The sequence below is a fragment of the Lepidochelys olivacea genome, assembly GCF_965140295.1.
Source record: "Lepidochelys olivacea isolate rLepOli2 genome assembly, chromosome: 3".
Lineage (NCBI taxonomy): Eukaryota > Metazoa > Chordata > Testudines > Cheloniidae > Lepidochelys > Lepidochelys olivacea.
Genome location: NC_140413.1, coordinates 48,693,828 through 48,712,980, shown reverse-complemented (window position 1 = coordinate 48,712,980; position 19,153 = coordinate 48,693,828). Strand labels below are relative to the sequence as shown.

General features: G+C 42.9%; 1 protein-coding gene across 6 annotated transcripts in view; it reads right to left on the bottom strand.

Annotated features, from left to right (window-relative positions):
• Positions 1-7,779, bottom strand: part of PRIM2 (DNA primase subunit 2) — a 306,979-nt gene extending 299,200 nt beyond the window's left edge. For 3 of the 6 annotated variants that reach the window (XM_084623651.1, XM_084623647.1, XM_084623652.1), the window contains exons 1-4: positions 7,686-7,779; positions 7,027-7,195; positions 5,828-5,931; positions 1,281-1,360 (exon numbers count right to left, since the gene is read on the bottom strand). In XM_084623651.1, the coding sequence (XP_084479777.1) occupies positions 1,281-1,360; positions 5,828-5,931; positions 7,027-7,180 (338 nt within the window). In that variant the 5' untranslated portion in view covers positions 7,181-7,195; positions 7,686-7,779. The other 3 variants (XM_084623649.1, XM_084623650.1, XM_084623648.1) reach the window with 3 other exon arrangements.
• Positions 7,780-19,153: the final 11,374 nt, after the last annotated feature.

Here is a 19,153-nt window from a genome sequence, read left to right as displayed (position 1 = left end):
TCACATCCCACTGGTGTACATTACCACACCATGCAGACGTGTCCTTAGTTACACCCAAATAGTGTAGTCTCTGCTCTGAATGTAGAGTTCAGGATACAGGCATGGTTAAAACTTAAGGAAAGACAGAAGCAAATCTGGTAGTCAAGTGAAGCAATCTAAGATGTCAGGCCAGGTTGTATGTATATTTCTGGGTAGTTTCATAGCCTCTTGTCAAGATGATGTTTTTTCTAGGAGTCTCTCTGCACCCCGACTGCTATCAGGAACTGACCATTTATAACCAGAAGCTCCTCTCTCCTACCCCTCCATATCTGTTCAGCTACATAACTGCAACCACTGCCACTGGACCTCACAGGAGTTACTCATATCCTTGAGAATATGAGATTCCATTACCGCAACACTTCTACTTGGGGTGATTATGGAGAAAACTTAGAAGATATATGATGTGTGGAACATATCTGATTTATTGGCATTGACCCTAAGGAACATATTACAACAGAATTGCAAAGACTGCATTTGCTTCCTATTACCTTCTGGGTACAATTCAAGAAATCATACTGACTTGTAAAAACCTGCATGTTTTGGGATCTGGCTACCTGCAAGACTGCTTTTCACATGTCCACTGCAATACCTGGGATACTTTTTCCTGATTGTCCACAGACATACATGTAGAAGGGCAAACTTTCTACCTTTTAATCGCAGTATTAAACCCATGCATGTACTTATCGTGAGATTTTCAAAGCTGCTTAAAAAAGAGTTCAGCAACCAACTCCAACTGAAATTCAGTGGAAGTTGGGCCCCTAATTCACTAAGGCACTTTAAAATCCCAGCTTTTGCTTAAAAAGATGATTGGGGACCATGCATAAGGCAGTGATCTACAGTGGTAATCTTTTTAAACTGACTTGTCAATTACTGAGGGTCAAAAGTGCTCAGTACCAGCCTAAATCTATTCCCATTTATGTCAATGGAAATTAAGTTAAATCAATGCTGAGTGCCTTTGAAAATAAAAAACTATGTGGGGAGTGCATTATTTAAATATCAAAATTAACTGATTCATGCCTAATTTGAAATATAAAAATATATTCCAGCTTTTTTATTGTATGTCATGTTCCACCACATATGAATTCTCTTCCTGACTAAGTTTCTAAATAGAGAACAGGCTTATACCTGAAACAAAGAAAAGTTGTCTCTATATTTAGTACCACATTACCACCTTTAGGTGCCAAAGTTTTAACCATTTGCTTGAAATATTAAAAATATATATTTGCTTAAAAAATACGTACGACTGGCAGTAAGCAAGGCGCAGTATGAAATGAGAGATATGGTCTTTCCTCCTTGCATCATAATCATCCTCAACCAAAGCCTACAGTTTTCATAAGAGAAAATACATATTCAATTATGGCAGTAAAAGAAAACTGAAGTTGAGAAATAAATCCCAAATTAAATATCAAGACCCACAACCTTCTTGTCACGTCACTGTAAAACATGTAAAGTACATTAAATTCTTTCTACACTTTTGACATAAACTCGGTAAATGCTGCAAGAGTTATCAAAAGACAAATGGAAAAAACCCTACTGTTCACTGAAAATGGCAACTAAGAATACACTTCATAGTAGAAGGAAACTTCTTAACCAACTACTTGCTCTGAATTAAAACGGTTATAATTTGGGACAAAGTTTCCTTCAAAGCACTCATCTGTGCAAACAAACCAAAGCTAATTATTTGGAAGTACCCACACTTAAACAATTTGTGTGCTTTTTCTGCACTTATTAGAAAACATTAGGGCTGTTGATTAATCGCAGTTAACTCATGCAATTAACACAAAAACATTAATCTTGATTAAAAAATGTAATGGTTATTAATTGCAGTTTTAATCAAATTGATATTCTATTGTTAAACAATTTAAATTTATTTTATATTCTTGGATGTTTTCTACATTTTCAGATATATTTGATTTCATTTACAACCCAGAATACAAAATATACAGTGCTCATTTTATATTATTTTTATTACAAATATTTGCATTGTAAAAATGATAAAAGAAATATTTTCCAATTGCCCTCATACAAGTACCATAATGCAATCTCTTTATCGTGAAAGTGCAATTTACAAATGTAGATTTTTTTTTGTTACATAACTGCACTCAAACAAAACAGTGTATAACTTTAGAGCCTACAAGTCCACTCAGTCCTACTTCTTGTCAGCCAATTGCTAAGACAAACAAGTTTGTTTACATTTACAGGAGATAATGCTGCCAGCTTCTTATTTACAATGTCACCTGAAAGTGAGAACAGGCGTTCGCATGGCACTTTTGTAGCTCTCACTGCAAGGTATTTACGTGCCAGATATGCTAAACACTCGTATGCCCCTACACCCTTCTGCTACCATTCCAGAGGACATGCTTCCATGATGATGACTCATGTTAAAAAAAATGCATTAATTAAACTGACTGAACTCCTTGGAGGAAAATAGTATGTCTTCTGCTCTGTTTTACCTGCATTCTGCCACATATTTCATATTATAGCGGTCTCAGATGATGACCCAGCACATGTTGTTCATTTTAAGAACACTTTCACTGCAGATTTGACAAAATGCAAAGAAGGTAACAATGTGAGATTTCTAAAGATAGCTACAGCACTCAAACCAAGGTTAAGAATCTGCAGTCCCATCCAAAATCTGAGAAGGATGAGGTGTAGACCAAGCTTTCAGAAGTCTTAAAAGAGCAACACTCCGATGCAGAAATTACAGAACCATCAAAAAAGAAAATCAACGTTCTGTTGGTGGCATCTGACTAAGATGATGAAAGTGAACATGCGTCGGTCTGCACTGCTTTGCACTGTTATTGAGTAGAACTCGTCCTCAGCATGACACGTCCTCTGTAACAGCGATTGAAGATGAAGGGACATATGAATCTTTAATGCATCTGGCATATAAAAGAAAGAAAAAAAAAGAAGCTTTCAAGAAGTGGAAGGTTGGACATATGACTAGGAAAGAGTATAAAAATATTGCTCGGGCATGTAGGAATGATATCAGGAGGGCCAAATCGCACCTGGAGCTGCAGCTAGCCAGAGATGTTAAGAGTAACAAGAAGGGTTTCTTCAGGTATGTTGGCAACAAGAAGAAAGCCAAGGAAAGTGTGGGCCCCTTACTGAATGAGGGAGGCAACCTAGTGACAGAGGATGTGGAAAAAGCTAATGTACTCAATTCTTTTTTTGCCTCTGTCTTCACGAACAAGGTCAGCTCCCAGACTGCTGCGCTGGGCATCACAAAATGGGGAAGAGATGGCCAGCCCTCTGTGGAGAAAGAGGTGGTTAGGGACTATTTAGAAAAGCTGGACGTGCACAAGTCCATGGGGCCGGACGAGTTGCATCCAAGAGTGCTGAAGGAATTGGCGGCTGTGATTGCACAGCCATTGGCCATTATCTTTGAAAACTCGTGGCGAACCGGGGAAGTCCCGGATGACTGGAAAAAGGCTAATGTAGTGCCAATCTTTAAAAAAGGGAAGGAGGAGGATCCTGGGAACTACAGGCCAGTCAGCCTCACCTCAGTCCCTGGAAAAATCATGGAGCAGGTCCTCAAAGAATCAATCCTGAAGCACTTGCATGAGAGGAAAGTGATCAGGAACAGCCAGCATGGATTCACCAAGGGAAGGTCATGCCTGACTAATTTAATCGCCTTTTATGATGAGATTACTGATTCTGTGGATGAAGGGAAAGCAGTGGATGTATTGTTTCTTGACTTTAGCAAAGCTTTTGACACGGTCTCCCATAGTATTCTTGTCAGCAAGTTAAGGAAGTATGGGCTGGATGAATGCACTATAAGGTGGGTAGAAAGCTGGCTAGATTGTCGGGCTCAACGGGTAGTGATCAATGGCTCTATGTCTAGTTGGCAGCCGGTATCAAGTGGAGTGCCCCAAAGGTCGGTCCTGGGGCCGGTTTTGTTCAATATCTTCATAAATGATCTGGAGGATGGTGTGGATTGCACTCTCAGCAAATTTGCGGATGATACTAAACTGGGAGGAGTGGTAGATACGCTGGAGGGGAGGGATAGGATACAGAAGGACCTAGACAAATTGGAGGATTGGGCCAAAAGAAATCTGATGAGGTTCAATAAGGATAAGTGCAGAGTCCTGCACTTAGGACGGAAGAATCCCATGCACCGCTACAGACTAGGGACCGAATGGCTAGGCAGCAGTTCTGCGGAAAAGGACCTAGGGGTGACAGTGGACGACAAGCTGGATATGAGTCAGCAGTGTGCCCTTGTTGCCAAGAAGGCCAATGGCATTTTGGGATGTATAAGTAGGGGCATAGCGAGCAGATCGAGGGACGTGATCGTTCCCCTCTATTCGACATTGGTGAGGCCTCATCTGGAGTCCTGTGTCCAGTTTTGGGCCCCACACTTCAAGAAGGATGTGGATAAATTGGAGAGAGTCCAGCGAAGGGCAACAAAAATGATTAGGGGTCTGGAACACATGACTCATGAGGAGAGGCTGAGGGAGCTGGGATTGTTTAGCCTGCAGAAGAGAAGAATGAGGGGGGATTTGATAGCTGCTTTCAACTACCTGAAAGGGGGTTCCAAAGAGGATGGCTCTAGACTGTTCTCAATGGTAGCAGATGACAGAACGAGGAGTAATGGTCTCAAGTTGCAGTGGGGGAGGTTTAGATTGGATATTAGGAAAAACTTTTTCACTAAGAGGGTGGTGAAACACTGGAATGCGTTACCTAGGGAGGTGGTAGAATCTCCTTCCTTAGAGGTTTTTAAGGTCAGGCTTGACAAAGCCCTGGCTGGGATGATTTAACTGGGAATTGGTCCTGCTTCAAGCAGGGGGTTGGACTAGATGACCTTCTGGGGTCCCTTCCAACCCTGATATTCTATGATTCTATGATATAAATATCTTGCAACACTGGCTACAACAATGCCATGCAAATGTCTGTTCTCACTTTCAGGTGACATTGTAAACAAGAAGGGGTCAGCATTATCTCCTGCAAATGTAAACAAACTTGTTTGTCTTAGCGATTGGCCGAATAAGAAGTAGGACTGAGTGGACTTGTAGGTTCTAAAGTTTTACACTGTTTTGTTTTTGAACACAGCTGTTTTTTGTACATAATTCTACATTTGTAAGGTCTACTTTCAGAATAAAGAGATTGCATTCCAGTACTTGTATGAAGTGAAATGAAAAATACTATTTCTTTTATTTTTTACAGCACAAATATTTGTAATCAAAAATATTAAGTGAGCACTGTACACTTTGTATTCTGTGTTGTAATTGAAATATATTTGAAAATCTAGAACATTCAAAAATATTTAAATAAATGGTATTCTATTATAGTTTCATCGTGCAATTAATCACAATTAATTTTTTTAATCGTTTGACAGCCGTAGAAAAACGCTATTCCCAGAGTTTAACACAGTATTGCTGGGGCAAATTATGCCAATACACCAAAAAAAGAAAGCCTGTGAAAGGCTCAACTTCCACTCTGCTAGAAGCAGATAGTGATTTTAAAAATAAAGCACACATTAAGCCCTCCAAACCTCACTGAGTATCCTGCAGACCTCACTCAAACCTCTTTCAGCTGACTTTGATAGGAGTTTTGAATATGCAAAATTTCCAACATGCCCAATTAGGTCAGAAGATAAATTAACAGAAAAAGAAAAATATGTAGTTGATAGGCACAGAGAAAAAAAATTCAGTGATATAAATCGTTCAAATTATAGAATTTAGGCTTTGAGTGCAGTATTCAACAAGTGCATCCCTATTTTCAACAGTAAATGGAAAATAAAATCTATAGTAAAAAGGAAAAGCATAACCTTTTTCAATTATATACTTACTTTGTATGGAAATTTAAGCTTTCGAATCTCACGCTCCAGCCTGCTTTTATACTCATCACTACCTTTCACATAGCTCACACCAAGGTTCTCAACTACTTTGAGCACTGAAGTAATTAGAGGAGACAAATGAAATCAGCATGAGCAAGACTTGTAGTATAAAAAGATACATCTATTACAACTATTTCCCCATGCTAATTTTTCCGCTACTGTTACTCACACCTTCTTGTCAACTGTTTGAAATGAGCCACCCTGATTATCACTACAAAAGTTTTTTTTCTCCTGCTGATAATAGCCCACCTTAATTGATTAGTCTCGTTAGAGTTGGTATGGCAACCCCCATTTTTTCATATTCTGTGTATATATATATCTATCTTCCTACTGTATTTTCCACTACATGCATCTGATGAATTGGGGTTTAGCCCACGAAAGCTTATGCCCAAATTTGTTAGTCTCTAAGGTGCCACTAGTTCTCCTCATTCTTTCTATTTGCTTACTTTATTTTAAAAGCTATGAAAATTCTATGATATTGTGATACTATTTACTATCATCTTTGTTTTCCTGGGACCTTCCCCTCTGATTCTTTCGATCCTCATGTTTTATCCTTAGCCTGTAACTGTTTGGGGCATGTATGATCTTCTCTTTTATGCAAACAAGCCAAACCATCCATGAACAAGAGAGCATTTTACCTGTTTGTACAAATGTTCATAAACATTTGTACAATAAGTGATACAAACATGTCCAAATTTAACAGCTATTCAGAATTCATTAAGTGTTTTTCACTTACAGTATTTTGCAGTACTTAAAACTCAATTAGCATTAATGAAATTAAAAAGCAAAATGTTGGGGGCATTTACGCACACACAAACAGGCTGCCAAAATAAATTGTTGTACTTTTTTTTATATTTGTCAACTAGAAATTACAAAATATTAGTAATGGAAATATATGCTTGAAAAGTAAACTAGAAGTAGAAGTGAAGACATAAAACACATAGGAAGAGTAGATGACAAACATGTTATTCTGATGCTAAAGTAGTTGCATTACATGGGAGTCTTCTAGCTCTGGTAACTGATGTCAAAGTAAGTCTCCATCCCACTTTAACATTGTTAACATCCTATCACTCACTGACTATAGATCACCTCTCACTGCATTTACCCAATGTGCAAAAAAAATGGTGATGAAGATTTATGGTGTTACTCACATTTAAGCCTATCAATGGCAAAATTTTCAAACTCAGCTAAAGAAATATTCTCAGTGGGAGGCTGCAGATAGAACTGCAAGCTGTGAGGATACAGATCACCTCGTCTATCACCAGCCAGCCTTCCCTTCATCCTTTTTTCTCGAGAAAACTCCATTTTCTTCAAGAGAAACTAGAAAGAAAAAAAAAGTTGCACAACAATATTTGTTAGTTGCCATATCTTCATCAATAACCAAATTTTGCCCAAAAAAGAGGGCGACATTACATCACTACCTCCCTGGATCGTGGAACAGACTGCCCGGTGGGCCAAGTTAACAAGAGCAGCAGCAACCTGAAACCGAGTCACTTTCAAACCTGGAGTGAGCCGGTTCAGACAGACTCGCTGGGACCCTCCTGCCAATTCTTGGGGCTTTAGCATCACCACCCCCGAAGAGACTGGGAGCCCCCCCACGGGACAGGACGGTGGAAGCCCGCACCCCTCCCCAGACGGGTCAGGAGGATCACTCCCACTAACGGGACGGGACACCGGCGGGCCGCCCTCAGGCGGTGCCGGGGAGCGGAGGCAGCGGCGCGGGCCCACGGCTCCTTGACCGCCGCGCCCAGGGCGGCAGCGCCAATCCCGGACCCGGGAACGCGGCGACCCGAGGACGCGCAGACCTCACCCAGCTGCCCTGCCTCCACACGGACCCAGCCGGCTTCCCGCGCGCAGCGCAGCCCCGCCCACCTCGGCTCGGCTCGGCTCGGCTGGCCTCACTTCCGGCCGCTCGGCTCCGCCTCTCACCCCGCCCCCGCCAGCGGCACCCGCGCGGCGCCTGACTCCGCCCCCGCCGCGTGATTGGGTGAGCGAGCGGAGCGAGACGGGAAGTGGAGGCGCGGTGGTGGGGGGTTGGTCTCTTTCGCGCCGCGCCGCCCTTGAAGCCCACGGGTCGCCGAGCGGCTGCTCCGCACGCCCGGCGGGGGGCGCGGGGCGGCGGCTCAGCCCCTGGGGCGGGCATTGATGCTCAAGCGAGCGGCAGCAAAGCGTGGGGTGCAGGCCCAGCAGCCCGGGGGGAGATGGGGAGCCAGCGCCTGCCGCCGCTCCTGCCTGCAGGTTCAGTTTTGTCATAGTAAGAGGGGAACCGTGTAGGGCTTATGGCCTGTCAGCAAAACTGCTGCTGTGCAGCAGCTCCCACAGCGACGTCAATTCCAGAGGCCTCGCTTCATTACGTGCTTAATTCGGATGCCCCCACGTCCCGTTTTTAAAGGGAGCGCCCCACCCTATTTAAGCCCTTCTCAGGTGTCCCTTTTCTTAAAATCAGGCAAATTATCCCGTATTTTCTGTCGTGCCCCTGCTCCCCATCAGTACTGGTGGGTCCTGCTGCTGGCCAGGTCCCTGCTTGCCATCCTCCCGCCCACCAGCGCTGAGTGTGCGGGTCCAGTGGCCAACGGTGGGAGTGGGTGTGTAAGGCTGGTGGCGGAGAGAAGATGCAGCGAGCGCTCTCCTGCTGATCCATCAGCGCAGCCCCCAGTGCAGGCCGGCTCTCCGCCAGCAGGGCTCCACCACTCTCCCATTTCCGTCCGACCCTGGCTGCACGCTGTGGTGGTTGATGAGGGTGGGCAGTCGCCGGCTGGTTACATGTTGCTTCTGCGGGCCACCCATCAGCCCTTTACATGCTTCCCTTCTCATTGTTGTCTCCCTGCTTTGCCACTTGTCTTCCCGCCCCAGCTACCCTGCTTCTCCATATCCTCCTCCCCAGCCCCAGTGTGGTGTGTTCTGTTCTCCACTGTGCAGAGAACCAGCCCCTGGTCAGAGCACTGAGCTCACCAACAGCCTGGCTTCCTTCCTTCCCCCACTGCCTCTGGCTGGGCAGGCACCCTGGGAAAGCCCAAGACCCTCCGGCCTGGGGTGCTGGCCAGGAAGAGTCAAGCCCTACATGTGCCAAAGCCCTGCACAGCACTGGCCTAGTCTGTCCCTCAGCTAAGCTCTGGAGTGGCGGGGGGTGGGGAGTGATTTCCAGCCTATTCACGCCCCAAATCTGCAAATTCCACAGCAGCCCCACCCTCCCGGGCAAGGGCTTACCACCCTCTTCGCACACATCCCACCCTGGGTCCTGCCCACCTGGAGCTGCTCCATCCCCTAGGCACCCTCCCCTACTGAGCCACCTCTCTGGCCAGGTTCGCTGAAGTCCCTGCAGTCAAGATTGTCAAAAAAGCTAACAGAATGTTAGGAACCATTAAGAAAGGGATAAATAATAAGAAAATATCATAATGCAACTGTACAAATCCATTGTATGCCCACCTCTGGAACACTGCATGCAGTTCTGGTTGCCCATCTTTAAACAGATATTTTAGAATTGGAAAAGATACAGAGAAAGACAGCAAAAATTATTAGTGGTATGGAACACCTTCTATATGAGGAGAGATTAAAAAAGACTGGAACTGTTCACCTTAAAAAAGAGATGACGGGTAGGAGGTATATGATAGAGGTCTATAAAATCAGGATTGGTGTGGAGAAAATGAATGCGGATGTGTTATTTATGCCTTCACATAACACAAGAACCAGTGGTTACCCTAGGAAATTAATAGCCAGGCACCACATTTAAAACAAACAAAAGGACGTACTTTTTCCACACAGTGCATGCACAGTGGAACTCACCAGACCAGCCCCCACAGGAGCTGGGGAGGGAGTACCACCCAGCTCCGCTCCTGGCCTCGACCCCAGCTGCTAGCCCCATGCCTGGGGTCCCAGCTGCCGCCCCTTCACTCCATGCCCAGCTGCAGGCCTTGGCCTCTGGCCAAGGGTCCACTTCTGGCACCAGCTGTGGCCCCAGCATCTGCCCCCTTTCCTCTGTCCACGTTTCCTCCTCCTGGAGCTGTGGCCCTGCTCCTGGCTCCAATGGGGGGGGGGGGGCACGCATAAGGTAAAAAGCTTGGGGACCACTGCCATAAACACTTCCAGAATTTGAGTAACACAAGATTATTTTACAACAGCTGCCAGAAAGTAAAGGTGCAGATAACCTAGGCACAATTGCTTTTAACAGAAAAAAACACTCAACTCTACCTTTCTTGTCTCAGTTCCAATCCCAACTTTGACTGCCTATTACCCTGCTTCTGCTCCCACACAGCCGCTGGCTCATCTGATCTCAGAATATTACTTTTTTCCCCCGGTACTCCAGGGATTGTGGAGACCTCTACTGGCTAGCTGTTGAACTGCAGTACACAGTGCCATTCACTGACTGGATCCCTTTCCCTCCTGTATCCAGTAATCAGACAGCAGGCTAATTACAATATCAATAGTATTTTGAAAGCTGGGAGGTGGTTTAGGCACAACCAGGGTGGATTTGATTTAAATCATTAGTCAGGAAGACTCAATTTAATCATGGATTTCTACATAAAAGTGCATTCTTGTTGGTTGTTATAACCTTAATACATATTCTTTACAACTCAGAGATAGATGGAGGTTTCATTTTTAGAAGGTACACTACGTTTCAAAGTGATTTATTTTGAAAACTTTTCAGATTAGTTTTACAGCTATATCTGAAAATGAATGATTGTTTGGTTATTTCATTTACCAAAGGTAATTGAAGCAGATAGTTCACCTCCCAATGACTTCATAAATATCTCCAATTCAACTGGTTAATCATTAATATTTGGAGGATTTTCTTGCCATGCTGTATTAGGAGAACATCACCATACAGACATTTAAATTGTTTTATTTAACTAAAACAACAACGTTATGTATTCTAGGTTTGTTTTTGTTAAAATTGTTTTTAACTAAAATAGTTAAATGAAATACTTAAAAAAAATAGACTGTCAGCCAGGGCAACATGAGAAACTTAAATATTGGCTTCTGCAGGTAACTCAGTTGTCTTCACCTTCATTTTCCTGTTTGTTCATAATCTGGAAAAGAAAAACAAGCTTTCCTGCTTTTTCAGGTCCCAAACAATTTCTCAATTTGGAATGAATTAGTCCAAAGAAAAAAGATATTCTTTCTACACCAGCAGAAGAAGCTACTGCTGTTAAAAGTGAGATTGTCACTTCAACAGTCTCTGAATCCAAGTGCTTAAATGTGGTTTGACTTTCTTTAAAACATCATGAGCAAACATGTATTTCTTGAATGGTTCACCCTTAGCTCTGAAGTTTATTATAGTTGGCATTATGGACGGGTGATTGCTGGATGTCCATGTCATAGCCATCTCCTCTTTTTCGGCAGTTAAGGTTTGACCCTGGTACCGAGTACTGAGAATATTTGCAAGAAAATGAGCTGGAGATAATGCTTGCCCCATTCGTTTTTTTAATGCTTGTAATTTAACTCTGTCATTGCATATTTCTCTTTTTAAGATCTCACTCAGTTCCTTACAAATTTCAACAGCATCATCAATAAAACAGCTATTTCCCTGCATTTTGTTCAAGGCTACAGAAATAGGCTTCAGGGTACTCAGCCTGTGTTCAACATTTCTCTTAAGCCCAATGTTGAGAACTTTGGCTGTGACAGTGCCACCTATTTTTTCATGATTTTGTTCACAAACTGTCATCAGATTAGGCCAGTTCTTGATATAGTGCTCAAAACAGTCCACTGCTCAGTTCCATCGCACGTCTTATGGGAGAGTTAGCTTGGTTCCTCCCACCTTTTTCAGAGCAGCTGCTGCAAAGTGGTTGTTATGGAAGTATTTTGGAATTTCAACAACATTAGCCTATATTTCTGGAACACTGAAGTCTTTGGCTAGAAGGTGCATCCAATGAGCACTGCAACCGTACATTGTTAGCTTGGGACTCCCTTCACTCTCTTCTAAATAATTTCTTCTCATCTTGGATACTCTTGCAGCATTGTCTGTGACCAAGCTGCATACTAGACATTTGAATTTTGTTTCACAGTTTGTTATAGCTTTTACTGCTACTTCTTGTACGTATTCTGCTGTTTCTGCATTTCCTGATGTATCAATTGTTTCTGTAAGGAAGACATTCCCTTCTTCTGTAGTCACACAAGCACATACAACAGGATCATTGTGGACATTGCTCCACCCATCAAGAGTCACGTTAACAATTTTATCCTCTAGACCAGTGGTTCCCAAACCTGTTCTGCTGCTTGTGCAGGGAAAGCCCCTGGCAGGTCGGGCTGGTTTGTTTACCTGCCACATCCGCAGGTTCGGCCAATCGCGGCTCCCACTGGCCGTGGTTCACTGCTCCAGGCCAGTTGGAGCTCCTGTACATCCCAGGCCACCACTTCCAGCAGCTCCCATTGGCCTGGAGCAGCGAACTGCGGCCAGTGGGAGCTGCGATCGGCTGAACCTGCAGACACGGCAGGTAAACAAACCGGCCCGGCCTCCCAGGGGCTTTCCCTGCACAAGCGGTGGAACAAGTTTGGGAACGCTGATCTAGACCTTTTGCACACTGCTCAATTTCTCTTTCATACACTTTATCCAGCAATTTGCCTGCAACATCTGCTCTGTTGGGTGTACTGTATCCTGGTCTTAATGACTGAACCATGTTAATGAAGTGTGGCTTCTCAATCATACAGAAAGGAGAGTTTGTTGCATAAAGAAATCAGGCAATTTTTTCATCAATTACCTCTTTTTGTAATCTGCTGGTTCTTATCACAAATTTAACTGTGGTTGTTGCTGGAAGATGGAGATTTTTTTTTCTTTTTGCCACAGGTGATATATTGTGGCTATGTGACATACATGATGTGACTGAAACACTATCATTGGCAGATAACTCTGAAACTATAGAAAATGATGGTGATCTTGAAGGTGGATAGTCTTCAGAATCCTGTATGTCAGGGGTGGGCAAACTTTTTGGCCCAAAGGCCACATCGGCATTGCGAAACTGTATGGAGGGCTGGGTAGGGAAGGCCGTGCCTCCCCAAACAGCCTGTCCCCTGCCCCCTATCCACCCCCTCCCACTTCCCACCCCCTGACTGCCCCCCTCAGAACCCCTGACCCATCCAACCCCCCCTGTTCCTTGTCCCCTGATGCCCCTTCCCGAGACCCCCCCACCTCCCTGTCCCTGACTGCCCTGATCCACACCTCTGCCCCCAGACAGGCTCCCCCGGGACTCCCATACCTATCCGACTCCCCCTATTCCCCGTCCCCTGACCCCCCCCCCGAACCTCTGGCCCATCCAACCTCCCCCTGCTCCCTGTCCCCTGACTGCCCCGACCCCTATCCACATCTCCACCCCTTGACAGCCCCCCTGGGACTACCACGCCTATTCTACCCCCCCGCTCCCTGCCCCCTGACTGCCTCTGGGACCCCCTACCCCATATCCAACCTCCTTGCCCCCTTACCATGCTGCTCAGAGCAGGAGGAGCTCACAGCCCGGCCGGAGTCAGGCACGCCACCCGCGCTGCCTGGCAGAAGCGGTGGGCCAGAGCACTGGCGGCATGGTGGGCTGAGGCTGTGGGGGGGCAGGGGGCTAGCCTCCCCAGCCGGGAGCTCGGGCCGGGCAGGACAGTCCCACAGGCCGGATGTGGCCCACAGACCGTAGTTTGCCCACCTCTGCTGTATGTTGAGGATGGATTCTCCTAAACAAAATAAGTCAATGCAGTTATTTAATTATTATTACCATACTGCTCATTTAGTATTACTCATCACATTCAGTGACACTCAATTTTAAAGGTGAAATTGTAAAAGGAAGATCTGCCTATTTCAGCTATTTATTTTGTATCACAACTGCATCTAAAATGATAGTACCATAGAGTAACAGCTACATTTTTTGCTCAAACGTGAGAATTCAAGCATAGTCCAGAAGGAAGACAGTCCCTCACCAAAGGCTCTTAAGCAAAATAAGCAGTCATGGCATAAGAGGGAAGGTTCTCTCATTGATTGGTAACTGGTTAAAGGATAGGAAACAAAGGGTAGGAATAAATGGTCAGTTTTCAGAATGGAGAGAGGTAAATAGTGGTGTCCCCCAAGGTCTGTTCTGGGACCAGTCCTATTTAACATATTCATAAACGATCTTGGAAAAGGGGTAAACAGTGAGGTGGCAAAACTTGAAGATGATGCAAAACTACTCAAGATAGTTAAGTCCCAGGCAGACTGCGAAGAGCTACAAAAGGATCTCACAAAACTGTGTGACTGGGCAACAAAATGGCAGATGAAATTTAATGTTGATAAATGCAAAGTAATGCACACTGGAAAACATAATCCTAATTATACATATACAATGATGGGGTCTAAATTAGCTGTTACCACTCAAGAAAGAGAGCTTGGAGTCATTGTGGATAGTTCTCTGAAATCATCCACTCCGTGTGCAGCGGCAGTCAAAAAAGCTAACAGAATGTTGGGAATCATCAAGAAAGGGATAAATAATAAGGCAGAAAATATCATATTGCTTCTGTGTAAATCCATGGTACGCTCACACCTTGAATTCTGCATGCAGATCTGGTCGCCCCATCTCAAAAGAGATATATTGTAATTGGAAAAGGTTCAGAAAAGGACAACAAAAATTATTAGGGGTATGGAACGGCTTCCGTATGAGGAGAGATTAATAAGACAGGGACTTTTCAGCTTGGAAAAGAGGCGACTAAGGAGGGATATGATAGAGTTCTATAAAACCATGAGTGGTATAGAGAAAGTAAATAAGGAAGTGTTATTTACTCCTTCTCATAATACAAGAATAAGGGGCCATCACATGAAACGAATAGGTAGGAGGTTTAAAACAAAAACAAGAAAGTATTTTTTCTCGGAACGCACTGTCAACCTCTGGAACTCCTTGCCAGAGGGTGTTGTGAAGGCCAATACTATAACAGGGTTCAAAAGGGAGCTAGATAGATTCACGGAAGGTCCATCAATGGCTATTAGCCACGATGGGCAGGAATAGTGTCCCTAGCCTCTGTTTGCCAGAAGCTGGGATTGGGTGACAAGGTATGGATCACTTGATGATAACATTCATTGCCTTTGGGGCACCTGGCATTGTCCATTGTCAGAGGACAGGATACTGGGCTTGATGGACCTTTGGTCTGACCCAGTATGGCCATTCTTATGTTCAGTCCTTAAGAAAGAAGTATGAAATAAAAAAGTTCACCAACCTGAAGATCCTGCATGTTCAGACATGTTCCTTTCATTATCTTCAACACACCTTCGTCATGAGAAGGTACACTTCTCATGATGTCGTCTCATTCGGGCAACCAGGACTTGAATTTCTTTGTTGCACTGTTTGCATTTTGCATGCATGCCTGTCTTACCCACAGACAGAGGAACTTCATTAAAATATTCCCAAACTGGGTCTCTCTTATGGCCTGCTGCCGTTATAGGTTTTCCCTTCCAGTGAGAGAAAGGTATGGTAGATCTCAAATCAATGAAGGCTACACTCAGAAAGACCTTCAGACTTCTAGAATATGCTGCTCAAACAGTTTCACTTTTTTGTTTCTTCTGCCTGTCCCTCCCTTCTCACATTTATCTCCAGACTTCTCCTTGTCCAGATCTATTTCACATCCAACAATCTTCTATTCATTGAACTTTTTGAAACTTTGCACTTTTAGAGAGAGGTAAGGGATTGACTCTGTGTACACAAATTTGCAGAAGGACAATGGGATTGAGGTCTGTTATTTCTCACCTCTATATATTATTTATTTATTGGAAAACATTTTTCCTGTTAACAAGCATGTTATCTCTGGAGACACAAATCCACAGTTTGAAAACTGCAAAACTAAGCATCTTTGATGGTATCTTCTAGACTGAATACTGAGTCCCATTGGGTAGATAGAAAGATTAATCTAAATAATCTATACAGAAGCCCCTGGAGCCTCAGAAGATTGGGTCCCTAATAACATGAATATATTGTCTCATACTATAGAATTAGAATTTATAATCCCTATTCCATGATGAGATATCTTTGAGCTACAATGTATCTTAATTAATGTACATAGGTTTTTTCCACAAAAAGCATTTTATCAAAAAAAATCTGATTTAAATTAAAATTTAATTAAATTAAATTAAAATTTTTCTAGTTTTTTTTTAAAAATCATTGATTTTTATTCATCCTGGGCACAACCAACTACACACAATGCTAATCAAACAACCTGGCAACAGAAATATTACACAATGAAAGTGATAAGTAGACAGATGGTTCCATATTGGGTGTCTCAGGCAAACTTTTTTACTCAAATATAATATGTTTGTCCAACCTACCACTCCTCGTACGACACTTGACCTGCTACTTCATTAAAATTATGGAACAGTACTGAGTCTGAATGAGGGTGTCCTGGAACTTGTGGGTCACAGACAGTTTACAAAGCTGTTTCTGTCAGTATCCTGGATCATTCACCATTGAAATGAAATAGTCATGCCATCTTCAGAAGTTTCAGCTGCATATGCACCTCTCTTTAAGCAGTGCTTCCTTGAGTATCTGTTCAGTGGGCTGTGAAATACTCTTTGAGTATTCTAGGATGCATTTCATCAGGCTCTGGTGACTTGAAGACCTCTAATTTGTCCAAGTAATTTTTAACTTGTTCTTTCACTCTTTTAGCCTCTTTACCTCAGTCTTTAATGAGGAACTTAGGGATAATGGTAGGACAACAAATGGGAATGAGGATATGGAGGTAGATAGTACCACATCAGAGGTAGAAGCCAAACTCAAACAGCTTAATGGGACTAAATCGGGGGGCCCAGATAATCTTCATCCAAGAATATTAAAGGAATTGGCACATGAAATTGCAAGCCCATTAGCAAGAATTTTTAATGAATCTGTAAACCAGGGGTTGTACCGTATGACTGGAGAATTGCTAACATAGTTCCTATTTTTAAGAAAGGGGAAAAAAATTATCCAGGTAACTACAGGCCTGTTAGTTTGACATCTGTAGTATGCAAAGTCTTGGAAAAAATTTTGAAGGAGAAAGTACTTAAGGACATTGAGATCAATGGTAATTGGGACAAAATACAACATGGTTTTACAAAAGGTAGATCGTGCCAAGCCAACCTGATCTCCTTCTTTGAGAAGGTAACAGATTTTTTAGACAAAGGAAACGCAGTGGATCTAATTAACTTGATTTCAGTAAGGCATTTGATACAGTTCCACATGGGGAATTATTAGCTAAATTGGAAAAGATGGGGATCAATATGAAAATTGAAAGGTGGATAAGGAACTGGTTACAGGGGAGACTACAATGGGTCACAGCAAAAGGTGAACTGTCAGGCTGGGAGGAGGTTACTAGTGGAGTTCCTCAGGGATCGGTTTTGGGACCAATCTTATTTAATCTTTTTGTTACTGACCTTGGCATAAAAAGTGGGAATGTGCTAATAAAGTTTGCGGATGATGTGAAGCTGGGAGATATTGCCAATACAGAGAGGGACCGGGCTATCATACAGGAAGTTCTGGATGACCTTGTAAACTGGAGTAATAGTAATAGGATGAAATTTAATAGTGAGAAGTGCAAGGTCATGCATTTAGGGATTAATAACAAGAATTTTTGTTATAAACTGGGGACACATCACTTGGAAGTAATAGAGGAGGAGAAGGATCTCAGAGTATTGGTTGATCACAGGAGGACTATGAGCCGCCAATGTGATATGGCCGTGAAAAAAGCTAATGCAGTCTTGGGATGTATCAGGCGAGGTATTTCCAGTGGAGATAAGGAGGTGTTAGTACCGTTATACAAGGCACTGGTGAGACCTCATCTGGAATACCATGTGCAGTTCTGGTCTCCCATGTTTAAGAAGGATGAATTCAAATCGGAACAGGTTCAGAGAAGGGCTACTAGGATGATTCAAGGAATGGAAAACCTGTCTTATGAAAAGAGACTTAAAGAGCTTGGCTTGTTTAGCCTAACCAAAAGAAGGCTGAGGGGAGATATGATTGCTCTCTATAAATATATATAAGAGGGATAAATACCAGGGAGGGAAATAAATTATTTAAGCTCAGTACAGATGTGGACACAAAAACAAATGGATATAAACTGGTCATCAGGAAGTTTAGACTTGACATTAGATGAAGGTTTCTAACCATCAGAGGAGTGAAGTTCTGGAATAGCCTTCCAAGGGGAGCAATGGAGGCAAAAGACATATCTGACTTCAAGACTAAACTTGATAAGTTTATGGAGGGGATGGTATGATGGGATAGCCTAATTTTGACAATTAATTGATCTTTGACTATTTGTGGTAAATATGCCCAATGGCCTGTGATGGGACACTAGATAGAGTTGGATCTGAGTTACTACAGAGAGTTCTTCCTGGGTGTCCGGCTGGTAAGTCTTGCCCAGGGTTTAGCTGATTGCCATATTTGGGGTCGGGAAGGAATTTTCCTCCAGGGCAGATTGGCAGAGGCCCTGGGCGTTTTTCACCTTCCTCTGCAGTATGGAGCATGGGTCACTTGCTGGAGGATTCGCTGCACCTTGAATTCTTTAAACCATGATTTGAGGACTTCATTAGCTCAGACATAGGTCAGGGGTTTGTTACAGGCGTGGGTGGGTGAGATTCTGTGGCCTGCGTTGTGCAGCAGGTCAGACTAGATGATCATAATGGTCCCTTGTGACCTTAAGGTCTATGAGTCTATTTGTCCCTTTATTTTTTTTTTTTTTTTTACACCCGCTCATTTAGATTGTAAGCTCTCTAAGGGCATGAACTGTGGCGAGTTGTACAGTGCCTGGCACATTTTGGATGCTATGTAATATAAATATTAAACAACAATAATCAGAAAACCTAGAAAACATATAATGCTGATATCTTTCAGTTACACTGATTGCAAAACATGGACTAATCTACATGGAAACAAACCATTTAAACTAGGCACCTATGTAGATATACTTTTCTCAAACTATTAATATACTTACAAGAAGAAATAACCATATATTAGTTACATATTTGATAAATTAATATTTGCCTTCACTCCTTAGAATCCCTTGAGATTAATGGAATTTTTTGCTTGTGTAGGATTGGGTCCTATGGAATCAGGTGATTCCTAGATAAATGCAGTATTTTTCTTCACTCATGAAGGACTTCTATGAAGAAAAAGCAAATTTAAAATAAAATTAGTAAAATTCTACCTGGGTCTACATACCTAGAGGAAATTTCTTTTGAATCATGGAAAGAATCTGTGGCTTAAATTATGAACATAATACAAGCATTCTACATTTTTGTTTTTTGGTTTTGTTTTTCCAGTAAGGAGAAACACTTATTTCCAAAATATGGTACTGTTTGAAGTTTCATCTCCATCT